Genomic DNA, 14,842 nt, shown 5'->3' with positions numbered 1-14,842 from the left:
GCTGATCGGATACCCCTTTAACTTTAAAACCACTGGTTGTTTTTCCTCACACAGCAAGAACATTATAACCACTCCATCTAAATAGACCCTTGGAGACATCAGTGGGGAAGGGGGTGAGGTTGCACATGGAAGATCAAAGTGTGGAGAGGGAGGAAAGCATCCAAGTCTACAGGGAGAGAAAAATCACACAGGCAGCCAGTATGAGAGTGAAAGGAAGATGAATAGTGGACACACAGCAATCTGAAAAAAGAGAAAAAGAGAAAGAACGAGAAAGAGAAAGAACGAGAAAGAGAAAGAACGAGAAAGAGAAAGAACGAGAAAGAGAAAGAACGAGAAAGAGAAAGAACGAGAAAGAGAAAGAACGAGAAAGAGAAAGAACGAGAAAGAGAAAGAACGAGAAAGAGAAAGAACGAGAAAGAGAAAGAACGAGAAAGAACGAGAAAGAGAAAGAACGAGAAAGAGAAAGAACGAGAAAGAGAAAGAACGAGAAAGAGAAAGAACGAGAAAGAACGAGAAAGAGAAAGAACGAGAAAGAGAAAGAGAAAGAACGAGAAAGAGAAAGAACGAGAAAGAACGAGAAAGAGAAAGAACGAGAAAGAGAAAGAACGAGAAAGAGAACAGACCTCACATCCAGCATTCATTACTGGGAGGGACACTTCCACATGAGAAGTCTGAAACCAGGTGCAGGTTTTAAACTGAGTATCGGGGGAGAATTAAATAAAGGCGACTGTAGACTGCACATTTTTTATTTTTCACTCAAGGAAACTACTACCGGTAGCTTAGGTAACAAATCTATGTCCATAGCCTTTATAAACAACAAAGTTCAGTTGGGTTATCCATGGTCTAGGGAAAGCTTTCAAAGGCTACACACACACTGGCCAATATTGACAGAAATCTCATAGTCCCGTACATTTACTTAGATTGCCTTATTTGAACTGGTTATCGGTGCCCTTCAGTGCCCTGACAACAGGTTTTCTACCAAGGAATTCACAGCTCAGAAAGTAAATGTGGCCCCAAGACGTGTAGAACTAGAGGAGAGAAACATTCTCTGAATTTAGACAGATAAGGTAGGGCAATATACACCTTTAAAAATGCCATTCACATATAGACATAGTACTGCTAGTAATTACTACCGCCCTACTATGAATTAATATGAAATGAGACATTGCTGATATGGTAACAACATATAGTAGCAACGGCCCTCCAGATCTAAGGGCACTCTTGGTAACAGTCTGACCTGGCTAATAAAGGGGGCTTGAGAAGGGGACAAGCAGGTGATATTTTAATTGAGAAGGGGGATAAGGGGAACAAATGGTGCCACTAATTTACGCTAGTTCCTGATAATTCCCCTGTGTAAAGGTGCCACTAACCACCCGATGAATAGCCAACGCAATCCGCTGCCCAAAAACAATGAATCTGTATGGGGACAAATGAGCGCAGTAGTGATTGCCCTTTCCCATACAGAGGAAATGATTGCTGCATGTAAATGCAGCTCTCAACTCCACTTACATTCAGGCAATTATCGGGAATGTTCCAGTTCATTCCCGATAATTGTCTGTGCATCGATCCATGTAAAAGGGAGGGACCATAAAGAAAGGACTTAAAAGGAGATGCTCGTGCGACAGTCGACAGCTGGCCATCGCAAATGACTGGAATTTTTGAACAACTGTTGGTCAAAACAGTCAAAGTTGGCAATTTTGCGGGCATTTATTTTATGTATATGGGCTTATCACCAGATTCTTGGTTCTCCCAATGATAGGCTTGTTGACGACTCCAGAGACAGAAGAATTGCAGATTTTTGGAAAGACCAACAGCTCTTCCATCAGATTCCACCATACACCTGCATTCTTGGTTTGGCAGAGCATGAGTGTGTGTGTTAATGGCAAGAGAGGAAAAGGCCACTGCCAGACATCTGGGCGCTCAAATTCACCTCGCTACATTCCTTATTTCCCCCGACATCATCTGTCATGGCCACCATCGGTAGCAGTCCTGCCGATATCATGGGGTTGGGCCCACAATAATGTGTATGGGGGACTTTAGTCTGCAGTTATTGCTGTGACAGTAAGTCACAGATCAAACATTATCCTGCACTGAAGCAAATCAACAAAGAACCTAAAACTGGAGGCGGCAGACGTATCCGGACAGGAGGTTTGGGTCTGAATGATGTTTGGAGGACAGGATGTTCGCACGTAACAGGCGAGTCCCCAGAGATCACAACGAAAACAGAGGCAAGTTTTAGTCCCAAAGTATAAAAGTTATTAAACATCTGTGCTCAAGACTTTTAGAAATCAATTAAAGAGATAGATGGACAATAAAAAGGGGTTGTACCACCATTAAATGTCAATTTTATATAATTCAGCGTGAAAATGTAGTTACTTTTGTAATTTACGGTTACAAAAATGCTCCAGTTCAGAGACATTCTATACATAGTCAATTTAATGGCGCCCTCAGTGTTTAATCTGTACAGTAATGTGCACGTCCACCTACTGAGGTGGTCGCACATGCTCAATCACATCTACTGTTAGAAACTGTGACAGCTTCAGGGAGTGAGCTGGAGCAGAAAGGACACCCCCCCGAGCTCTCATATGGAGAGAGCTGCAACGGAAAGGACACCCCATGAGCTGCAATAGGGAGAGAGTTGCAGCAGTAAGGACACGCCCCTTGATATAAACCTAACAGAGGAATACATGTGGAGATCTCTGGATCCATGTGAGGTACAGGGTTGGTTCTAGCTTTGTTAGAAAGGTATTGTCACGTATCATAAGACAGACTCCGTCTGATGAGCGGCTTGCACACTTTTGCAAACTGATGACAAACCTCCTCTTTGCTATTCACAATATCGGCTGACAAAGTATAGCCGATCACACACATTAGATGAACCTTGGGTCGACCTGCCGATTTCTACGATACCGGCCAACCGTCTAATTTGTACGTATCTAACCTCATGGCAGATGTCGTGGAAAAGAAGGATCAGGCAGTGGGATTTCAACATGTGCAAGCCTTTTGTTCTCATCCTATTGAGTACATACGCTTGCTGACCCCTGTAGGATGTGTATGGCCAGCCCAATAGTGTATGGTCACTGGTAAGCATCCACGATAAAACAGAACAAAGGGGGCGACATCCTTTCCGGAGCGCCCGGCCTCTTCATTACCGCTCACCCAGGCACTGTGGCTATGCTTGGTATGAGCTGATCAGACGGTGTCCCAAGGGTTGGATGGTGAACAGTTGGTACACTGGAGGCCTATCCTAAGGAGAGATCATCTATGTATCTATGACAAAAATACTTTTTAAATCTAGAAGGGCATAAAAAGAATAGAATGAAAGCTGTGATTTATGGCATAGCAATAAGGTGTCCTTATTAATACATCCAAAAATCAAAGGAAACCTCGGCGGTCTCATTCATGTAACGAACAAAAATTATATGAGAGATAATTTTTTCTATATAAAGCACGAATAGTTTTACCGTTGGATCATTTAGAACCTTTTATTTGGTGCTCTTTCGAACAAACTGAATAAAAATTATAATTATATATATATATATATATATATATATATATATAAACAACCGTAATAACGACAATCAGCAACAATCAACATCTGTTCCCCCTCCCGCTAAAAGGCGATGCCCTCTGGAACGCATCGTACCTCTCGGCAGCTCATCCAGATCACGTTACATTATGCAAACTAAATCAGACAAGTCAGCCTTACCCTCGATGCTCAGCTCGAAGCAGATGTGGCAGAACGACAGGGTCTCAATGTCAGTGCCCAGCTTGCAGATGCTGCATATATTGTCGTCATTCAAGTCAATGTTCACAAACTGCTCCTCTTCAGTCATGGTGCCCCTGAGACCAGAAAGACGATATTAATAGACAGAAAACAATGGCGGCCTTTACCAGGTTATGCAGAATAATATATAAAGTTTTACATTTTAAGGACATCTTACGCTCAGCGGCATTTGCATTTTAAAATTAAATCAACTTTTTTTTTCTTATTTTTATACGCCTTAGGCTAGGGCTACACGACGACAATAAGTAGCGCGACACATAGGGCACAACTACACTGCAACATGTGTCGCGCAACTTTGAGGTCACACCAATGTTGCGTGACAGTTTTTATAATGATAGTCTATGGTGTCGCTCAAAAATCCATCTTGGATGAATTTATTTGCTACTGTTATGTCGCATGACGCAGTGCGACATCATAGACTATCATTAAAAAAAATTGTCCCGCGACAAAACGTTGCGCAACACATGTCGTCGTGTAGCCCTAGCCTTAAAGAGAACCCGTCACCGCTCCTGACATGTCTGATTTAGTAACTACTTGCATTCCCCATGCAATATAACAAATCCTCCAAGAAGTGATAAATGAATAAGGCCTCATGCACACGGCCGTTCCGTGCATTGAGAACCGCAATTTGTGGTCCGCAGTGCACAGGTAACATCCGCGCGGTTTCCGCAGACGGATGAAGACCCATTCAACTTGAATGGGTTCGTGATCCGCCCGTACCTCAAAAAAAAATAGAACATGTTCTATTTTTCTGCGGTGCGGAGGCATGGAGAGAAACCTCACAGAAGTGCTCCGTAGTGCATCCGCGGGCTTCCGTGCCTCCATTCCACACCGCTCCTTGCGGATTGTGGACCCATTTAAGTGAATGGGTTCACATCCGTGATATGGTATGCACACGGCTGGTGCCCGCATATGGATGCCCCACTGTCTGCAGACCGCAATATGGGCATGGCCGTGTGCATGAGCACTTACAATGAAGGTGCAGCTGGGTGATACAAGTTAGGGGGGGGGGGGGGGGTGTCCCTGCACAATCTGACATTGGCAGCACTGATTGGATAGTGTCAGACTGTGCAGGGACACACCGCCGACAGGATCTTTATTTCAAACTGCTAGTAATTCAATCATAAATTTCTAGCAGGAATAATAAAGAAATGGTACATCATAGAGTCACAAGAATTGGTATTACAAGGGGGTTGCAAGTAGGTGCTAAAACAGACATGTCAGGAGAGGTTACAAGTCTTCTTTAAAGGGGCACATTGGGGGCATAGTGCTAGCAGCCATGGCCGCCCTCCATTCATTTCTACAGCTCTGGCAAAAATAGCCAGTGGCGCACTCTGCTATTATCGGCAGTCCAATTGAGATGAATGGAAAGTGCACCGTGCAAGCGCGGCCACCGCTCCATTCATTTCTATGGGGCTTACGGAAATAGCCAGGCCAATGCTCGGCTATTTTCCGGCAGTCCCATAGAAATAGAGAGCGGCCGCACGCGCGGTACACCCTCCAGCACTCTGCGGGCTCTGTTCTAAGAATAGGTGCGGGTCCCAGTGGTGGTGCCCGCACCTATCAGACACTGGGGGCATATCCTAATGATATGCCCCCAATACTCCAAGATGGGATAACCCTTTGAATCCCTGTAAACTGACTTCTGCTCCTTTCGGAGATACCCTGCAGGGTATACACAGCAGGCAGTTTGCTACAATGGTATCCGGTAGTCTGAGGTCTCTACGGTCTGTGTGCGGATATGTTTAGCCGGCACCGGACACAAGGCTGGGAAACCACCCGCTGCCATTGATTTGCACAGATGCTCACATTACCCTTCATGGAGGAATCCTAATCTGCAAGCAAATAAACGATCCGTCCCCCGCAGCGGCAGTCCTGACGCGGGGCCCAAATTTAGGAATTGTGTGCACCAATGTGTCACTGTGATACCACTTGACGGCCACAAATTGTAGAGGCCTAAGGGACAGGCCACACATACTGTGGATGCTCTGCAGCAGAACGGAGCGCGGAAAAACCGCAGCAGTCACAGCGCCAGCAAAGTGGAGGAGATTTCAGAAACTGCATCCAAATTCTGTGGGGGGCGTCACATCACAGACCACAGTTGTTTGACACGTTGGGTGTGAAAACCTCTTTCAATACGGCACATGGTCACATAACCTGAGAACTGAAACCTAAATCGCGAATACCTCCCAATCCAGGCCATGAGTACAAAGCTCTTGCCGTGTATCGGGTTTCTAAGACTGCAGCGTGCCCCTTGGCGATGTATATACCACTGCAAGCAAAAATATCCCAGAGTCCTAAGGCGTCAACAACACAAAAATTAAAGGGGTTGTCCTGGATTAGAAAATCAGGGCTGTGTTCATCCCAAAACAGCACCACCTCTGTCCGTGGGTTGTGTCTGGTATTGCATCTCAACTCCAACGGAGTCAAAGGGGCAGAGTTGTAATACCGTACAGAACCTGCGGACAGGAGTGGTGCCATTTTCGGAAGAAAGCAACCATGTTTTTCTAATTATGGACAACTCCTTTAATACCAGGGTCCCACAAATCCCAGTGCGATACCTCCAAAATTTTTTATGGAGGCACAATTCCAAAATATGGGGTCTCACAAGAGACCACATGCCTCACGCCTGGCCTACACCTCAATTAGTGTATGTGTATGTATGTGTGTATATATATATAGATGTTTCGCGATCACTCAAAAACGAAACCATCGATTTCAACGAAACTTGGTGTACACATCCCTTGCTACCTGGAAAGAAATCTTGTGGGGGTCTCAGCTCTCTAGGACGTACCGTTCCTGAGATATACACAAAAAAAGACCTACATTAGCCAATACAAGCCTCTCTCTTCATATCCCAACTGCCAAACACACGGTCACATGTCCCTTATCAGCCAATAGAAGCTCGCAGGTCCTTAGTCCCCACATACAGTCAGAGGTCGCGCTACATTTTTTTCTGAAAGAGTAAAAATACTCCTCTTACCATTTTTGAGGAGTATTTTTAGCCGATGTTAATACGAAGGCCTACATAACATTAAAGGGTTACTATTTATGCAGGGAAACCATTACTAGCACTCTAGAACTGTCTTCCATACATAAATAGCAAATTTAGACAATTTAAATTTAGCTGAGGCCACTGTGGCTCTGAGGGGGGGGGGGGTCGGCACCACTGAGGCCACTGTGGCTCTGAGGGGGGGGGTCGGCACCACTGAGGCCACTGTGGCTCTGAGGGGGGGGGGTCGGCACCACTGAGGCCACTGTTGCAGTGATTTTAAGAGGTTTAAAGGGTTTGTCCTAAGATCAATATTTATCACCTATCGTTAAAGAGGACCCCTCACCTCTCCTGATTTGTCAGTTTTGGTAACTACTTGTACCCCCCATGTAATAACAATCCTGGAGCATCTATTCTTATAACCTTATGTTGCACCATTCCTCTGTTATTCCTGTTATTAGTTATGAATGACTTGCTGGTAGTTTGCAGTGAAGGTCCAGATGGTGGGTGCCCCTGCACAGCCTGATATTATTATCAGTGCTGTCAACCGGTAACATCCAGCTGGACCTTTATTGCAGACTACTAGCAATTTGTTCATAAGTTCTAGTAGGAATAATAGAGGAATGGTACAATATAGAGTCACAAGAATTGACTCCCCAGAATTGTTATTGCATGGTAAATGCAAGTAGTTACTAAAACAGACATGTCCCGTTCGAGTACATGATCGCTGGGGGCCCCACCTTGGTTACCATGTTCTAGTGTTCTCTGGGTCAAGTATGGATAGGTAAATAGTGTTGATCTTGGGACAATCCCTTTAATTTTTGCTGCTGTTTCTGTGCCGCTGGTCACTGGGGTTTGCCATTCATCAAGTGGCCATTGCTGTCCACCAAAGTTACGTCCTTGTAGAGGAGCTCTCAGGTGGGTATGTGGGTGCCACCGGGGCTGTTGGTAGACTCTGAAGAGACCTGAGGCACTGGCGGAGCAGGACACAGGCACAATGGATGGTGGTGCGTGCTGGTGCCAAGGGCACAAGCGAAAGACCCGGGCACATACCTCGCACCGCCGCAGTCACATGTTGTGGATCTGGATGATGACATCACGCAGTGATAACCACTAGTGTTGAGCGAACTTGTGTTTTAAGTTCAGCATCTAAAGTTCGGGTTCTCGAAGAATCGCGTTATGGATTCCGCTACCACGGACCATAACGGAATTTAGAAACCATAACACGATTCTTCGATAAGTTCGGCGTCTAAAGTTCGGGTTAAGACACAAGTTCGCTCAATAACCACCAGGCTCTCCTGTAGATCTAGGGTGCAGCAACCTTTGGCACTCCAGCGCTGCTGTGAAACTACAACTCCCAGCATGCACACTTGCTCAGCTGTTCTTGTAACTCCCAAAGAAGTGAAAGGAGGATACTGGGAGTTGTAGTTTCAGGACAGCTGGAGTGCCGGAGGTTTCTGATCCCTGATCTAGAGGCTGTCATTTTGTGTTCTGCTTGATCTTACTATAAAGGGGAGTTCGTCTTCCATGACCCATTGCCCCATCTCATGCCACAAAATTGCCACCACCGCTGTGGTTATTGGATTATACCGTTTTACAGCGAAGTACTTCATGCGCTTGGCAGAGGGACTGTATGTCCTGGAGGCTGTAGATGGCCACATGCAGTCCTTGTAGCACCATGTGCCGCCAAGAAATCCTTATAGCGTCTGATGGAACATGGTGCAATGAATTATCCTTGATGGATTCATAAGAAAGCTGACCGGTGACATAGGTAGAGGTCTACAGGTGACGGGTCTGTCGTTATGGAGGTCTCCTGTTGGCGTATCCAGCGCTGAGACCCTCGCTGACTTCTATAAGCAGGAGTCTGAAGCGTGCGGACACTTTTCCTCACTGCTGAGCGCGTCCCCTAGACCTTCTATTGAGGCCGTCTTCAGTACCGCACTCAGCAGGGAGGAGAGACCGCGATCGGCTGAGCGCTTCAGACTCTTCACTATAGGGGAAAAACAAGGCGCTCAGATCCCTACTTACCCCGCCAGTGAGGATCGCGCACCTCCTTCCTCCCTTCAGAGCGGTGTGCCATAAGCTCCGGCAGCCCGCTCAAACTGACCAATAACAAAGCTCCTCACTGTAAGGAGCTTTGTTATTGGTTGTTTCAGGCAGCAGCATCGCTGCGCTGCCTGTGCCGTTCACTGCACTGATGAATGGCAGGGAAAAGTCTAAGGCGTATCGGTACGCCTTAGACTTTTTCCAAGGAGTAAAATGGCCTGAACAGGCGTCCATGACGCTTGTACAGGCATTATTGCGACCTCTGTACACCGTTTTACTCCAGGTTTCCATAACAACCCAGCCATTTTTTCTTCACTGCTGTAGGTCAGCTTTAGGCTAGTGCTACACGACGACATGTGTCACATGACAATAAGTCGCACAACACATACGGCACAACTACACGACGACATGTGTCACATGACAATAAGTCGCACAACACATACGGCACAACTACACTACTACATGTGTCACGCGACTGATACCAATGTCGCGCGACAATTTTTATAATGATAGTCTATAGCGTTGCACTGCGACATGGATTTTTTGCAACTGTCGTGTCGCAGCATGTCGCATGTCAGAGTGCAACACCATAGACTATCATTATAAAAATTGCTGAGACAAAATGTTGCGCAACACATGTCATCGTGTAGCCCTAGCATTAAAGGGGCAGGGGCCACTACTAAAAAGGGCAACTTCTGTGGAGGTCACTGTCAAGGGAGTGCAGTGCTGTGAAACTCACTGTTAAAGGGGCGGGCTGCTGTGAAGGTCAAAGTTAAGGGGATGGGCTTATATATGCAAATTAACCTGAGATGGGTCCAGCGTGAAGGAGCCCAGCACCGCCCCCCATCCTCAGAATCTCCTCCTTGCTCCCCGACATCAGAAAGCTAGAGCGCCGTAATCTGGCGATGCATGAGCTAGCGCATGCACAGTGTCGTCATAGTGTTCCTTCCCTGTGCTGGCATCAGCCTCAGGAAACGAACTGCGCATCGCGAGATTACGGCGCTCTAGCTTTCCGACGTCGGGGAGCAAGGAGGAGATTCAGAGCAGTGCTGGGCTCCTTCACGCTGGACTCCGGGACAGGACTCATCTCAGGTTAATTTGCATATGTATCAAATCGTTTTTTTTACACAATAAAAGCACACAGAGCTATGGGGACTGGGTATTGCAGATGTGCTAGCGGCCATCTAGCAACCCATGTCCTCAGCTCTATACACAAAATCCCGGTGACAGGTCCCCTTTAGATATACCCATGCGAAGCCGGGTCCCTCTCCCAGTGTTGCTCCTGATCCCCGCACGGCCGCTGCTGCATAAATACATTCGGCGACAGTAGGAGCAGCCAACAGCAAGCCGCGACAGGGACGAGTCTCCCAGCATGGTGGGTGACGCTAGAGAGGAGAAGCAGTGGCGTGCGGGTATCAGGAGCGACACGGGGGGCCGGGAGCAGGGCAAGTATAATCTATATGAGGGGCATGTTTTAGACTTTGGATAACCCCTTTAAGATCTAGCAATGCATGAAGAGGGGATCACTTATTAAGATCGTTATTTTTTTTAAGTATCTTTTACATCAGCGTTGCTGCTGGAAGATGTGCCCAATTTAAGATGGGGTTGCGCCTCATTAAAAATGAGACGCATCTTTGGTAGTTCCTGCGCTTCTGGAATGCTTTACAGAAACTTTTACGCCTTTTTGTCGGCGTAAAATCCAGGTCCCGGCCTCCCGCCACTCCTTCATGTCGAATGTCACGGCATTAGTAAATGACCCCCCAGAGAGTCTTCTAAAAGTCCTGAGAAGATGTAATGTCTGTCGTACTGATCACTCAGCTTTCCCAGAAAGGACTGGTTAAACCTTGAAGCGGGGCCATCTGCTCTGTAGATGTGAAACAGCGTTTATGATAAGGGGAGAATCCCTGGCTGCGGGCCCAGATCACCACGGCTCATGTCAAGATCAGGCCTGCGATCAAAGCAGTGGGGTATAATTTGCAAGTTCAAACAGCTCATTGGAGAAATAATGAAGCGGAACACGCTAGCCGCGCTGAAACCGCCTCCAACAAGTCTGCAGAAATGAACCGTGACCCGGCGGATGGTGGGGGTGGTGGTCACTAGCTTTTATAGTGGGTGAAGGCAGACAAATCCAGTGTCTTACAGGTCAGCGTGGGGCATGGAGTAGTCCCGTGACCAGTCTCAGGTGATTGTGCAACTACAGCACCCAATACAACCTGGAAATCTCATGCCTGCTGGGAGTAGTAGTTCCACAACGATACCATGCGTGCCGATCACACATTGTTCTGAACACTCAGGGCACATGCCTTTGCCTTTGACTCAGATAGGACATGATGGAACAAGACGACCCGAGCTGCGCAGAGTCCTGACGAGCCCAATTAAACAGGAATCAGCGGCATAAGTCACACTGGATGATCCGTCACATGTGTCACCACAATAACTCTGTACATAATGTCATCTATGGCGGCTTTATAAAACACAGAACACTTATAAGTGTGGCTGCATCTTAAAGGGGGTGGTAATTTGTAAAAGTATTTAGCAGTAGACCCCATGATTGGAGTCCTATACATCTGCATCATATGTAACCCGCGCCAAACAGCTAAAGCCGCCATCTATGGACCATGTAAACTGCTACAAGCCTCAGCTGCTTCCACTGGGCGCATGATGGTGGCGGTGACGCATTTCACGCTTTTTGTGCTGTCCCTGGACCGAGTCTCTTCTGCACAGAACAGTAAATGAACATGTTCAGCACAAGCGCAGAAGAGGATGGGTCCGGGGACAGCACAGAAAGCGGTCACGCGGGAAGCGACGTCACCTCCACCATTTTGCACTCTATGGATGCAGCAGTTTACATAGCCGACAGATGGGGGGCCCTGGAGCCCTCCAAGGTTTAGTTATGGAATAGATTAGGGGCTGCTGCATAGTCTTACAGATCGGTCCAGCAAATCCACAGGATAGGTTGGAGTCCCACAGATGGGGTCTACCTGGAGAATGGGGGTCTGCTGAACGTGTGCAGCCTATGGGGAAATAGTTAAGGAAGCCGTGCTTCCCGGGGTTATACCATAGAACACCAATATCCGGTGCTATTAGCGGATTACATCATGTCCAGGCGACCTGCGCATGCAGCCGAAATTCTGCAGAAAATTTCCACAGAAATTCCACAAGAATCCACAGGGAAGTCTGCACAAAATCATTTGCTTGCTCTCGGATTTCACCTGCGGCGAGTTGGGGAAAAAGGAATCCTCACGTCCCGTGGTGCTTACGTGGCTCTTCTGCCAGGTCCCATTCCAGCCTCTGCACCACCCGAACTCCTGGGATCACGTCTCGTCCCGTGTGCATTTTAGATCACTGATCATCAATGACCCATAAGGCCTCTTCTGGGTCCTGGACCCGCTCCTGGTTTTGAGATCTGGCAGAGGATCTCAAAACTGAAGGGTTCCGTTTTGATTTACACATCAGGATGCAGCCGTTCCCTTAGGATGCGGTTGTGTTAAATCGAAACTGTACAAAACAGATCATCACCAATTGACTTTCAGTGTATTTAGTGATGGGATCCGTTTTTTTAAGATCCTAAAAAAATGGGTCACCATTGACTTGCATTGTTTTTAGTGACGGATCTGGTTTGTTCCGTGTCGATGACCGGACACAAAACCGAAGCTTGCAGCGGTTTTGTGTCCGGTCTCAAAATGGCATCCTGAACGGAGCATACTCCATTCAGACAGCATTGGCCCAAAACTGAACCGTTTTGGCCCGGTTTTGAGATCCTCTGCCAGATCTCAAAGTAGCCTTACAAATACTGAAAGAGGCCTAAGGCTTGGGTTTCAGGTGCACTTTTTTTTAAAACCGCTTTAGATGCATGACAAAAAAAACGCTCTTGTAATTACGGTTACGTAGTCGACTACACAATGCATTCCAATGTTTGTTTTTACAGATATTTGTCAGGTTCCAGACTTCTGTGACTAATGTGAAATTCCTTTAAACCAGCAGCCGGTAATCTACCACTTTAGGTTAGCGACAAGACCATTAGTAGGGATGAGCGAACTTGTGTTTTCAAGTTCGGCGCACAAGGTTCGGGTTATCTATGAATTCCATTACGGAATCCTCTACCACGGACCAGAAGTTATGGTCCGTGGTAGCAGAATCCATAACGGGATTCTTAGAGAACCCGAACTTGAAAGCACAAGTTTGCTCATCCCTAACCAGAAGCAGAAGACCGAGTGGAGACAACTCAGACTACAAGAAGCATTGTGTGTAGGCTTATCACATTGTATCACCGTTGCAGTCCATACTTTTGAAATACTCCCTGGCTGTCCGATAATCTGGCTCCTGTACCTCTCTACAATACTCTATAGCTACATTTATGACCCAGAGGACTGGCCTACACAGAAACCATGGCACATCTATTGACCTTACAAAGGACGATCTTGGTGCCTACAGGTTGTTATTATTTTTTACTAAGAAGTCGATATTATTATTTACTACATGTAATTTCCTTGAGAAAAAAAAAGCCCCTCGTACTTGACGATACCATCAAGCACAACCTATTGTGCGGCTGAAACAAAATCAGGAAGTCCTAGAACCTCGCCAGGGCTTTCATCAAGTCCTTTGTGAATCTAAGAACAATTTCGGGTCATCTTCTAAGACGTCTTAAAGACACAGGCTTACTCTTGTCTGGTAAACTCACGCCATAAAAAGAGTGAACTATAAAAAGGAGGAAAATTTCAAGCAACATTTACCAACCCCGTTAAGATAGGACCCAACAGGACGCCAGAAGGACAAGCCATGAGGCATTGTAATTACAGGAGAGGGATTTAGAGCCCCCGGGGCAATGCTTTTTCTAACCCCCCCCCATGGTGTCAGTACAGTCACATCACAACAAAGCAGATAAAGAAACAATGTAGCGAAGAGGAAACTTGGCGGGTCACAATATATGTAACAATCCTATAAGAAACACAACAACATCACATAATAACCACAAGTATAAGGTCCTCCTAGAAATCCCACCAGAGTGTGCATGGAGGTCTCAGCACAGCTAGCCAATAACAAAAGCTCTGCATAGAAGACACAATAACAGAAGAAAACCCATTGAGAACTGGACAGCCATCAGGAAGGGCACTTACTGACAAGCCATGTACTTACCTGAAGCTGTACTCTTGAAGGAAACAAGGAAGATGCCAGCTCCCCTTCTTACCCTGAACTAAAGCAGCATGGACATCCCCAACCAAGTCACCCACTCACTCACTCTACTGGATCATACCAACATCAGGAGGGGAAACGGTGTTCTAAACTAACCGCAACAAAGTCGCAATAGAGCCGCGAGCGGTTATTTCCTGGCTTTCTATTACTAATAAATAGTAACAAAAACTGCATGGAAATTGTAGTAAAAAAAAGTAAGAACACGCGCGAGCTTCCCCCCCTACTCTGTAACAATTATGGTTCTGCTCAAAGCAACAGCATCACATAACTCTCATGCCCTTAGAAAGACGAAACCATTATAAAGAGGGGAGTCGGGAGCGATATTTCCCGTTATTTCAAGAAATACAAGGTCGTCCAACAGGAAGTAAATATATCTCGTTTCTATAAATCTGTAGTTCTTTAACAGGGAGAGTGGTTTACCTCGGTTGGCTTTCCGTATCGTCCACGGTGTGTGGTACGGTCCACCTGTGTATATTCCCGAGGAAAGTACACGCTGTTCTTTACGTCATAGAATGAGACGTCGTGAAGCAGAACGGAAAGAGACAATGAAAACAGGGATCCCACGTGGCCACGCCTCCAGAAGCTGATTGGTAGCTGCGGTCGTAGTAGAATTGCGTCACGGCCCCTCCCCTTTCCAAACGCATTTATGCTGAGTCCTACGCCCGCCCTTCTGCTTTTTCTTTTTTTTTTTTCAGAGCCGCCCGTCCGCCCTGACTTGTCCTTTGAATTTCATGTACGGTAGCAGAACAGTAGTAATATACAAGAATACATCAGCAAAAAAAAACTGAAGTAAAACATAAAAATAGGCATTATGGGGAAGGTTT

The 14,842-nt window shown here is 46.4% G+C and overlaps 1 protein-coding gene across 2 annotated transcripts in view; it reads right to left on the bottom strand.

Moving 5' to 3' along the window:
• Nucleotides 1-14,543, bottom strand: part of C3H21orf91 (chromosome 3 C21orf91 homolog) — a 43,465-nt gene extending 28,922 nt beyond the window's left edge. The window contains exons 1-2 of one of the 2 annotated variants that reach the window (XM_040423220.1): nt 14,439-14,543; nt 3,710-3,843 (exon numbers count right to left, since the gene is read on the bottom strand). In XM_040423220.1, coding sequence (XP_040279154.1) covers nt 3,710-3,836 — 127 coding nt within the window. In that variant the 5' untranslated portion in view covers nt 3,837-3,843; nt 14,439-14,543. Of the gene's footprint in view, nt 1-3,709; nt 3,844-13,961; nt 14,265-14,438 lie in introns of those variants that run through there. The other variant, XM_040423219.1, reaches the window with a different exon arrangement.
• Nucleotides 14,544-14,842: the final 299 nt, after the last annotated feature.

This window comes from Bufo bufo, chromosome 3 (assembly GCF_905171765.1).
Source record: "Bufo bufo chromosome 3, aBufBuf1.1, whole genome shotgun sequence".
Lineage (NCBI taxonomy): Eukaryota > Metazoa > Chordata > Amphibia > Anura > Bufonidae > Bufo > Bufo bufo.
The sequence above is the reverse complement of the archived record's forward strand: the minus strand, read 5'-3'. Positions and strand labels throughout refer to the sequence as shown.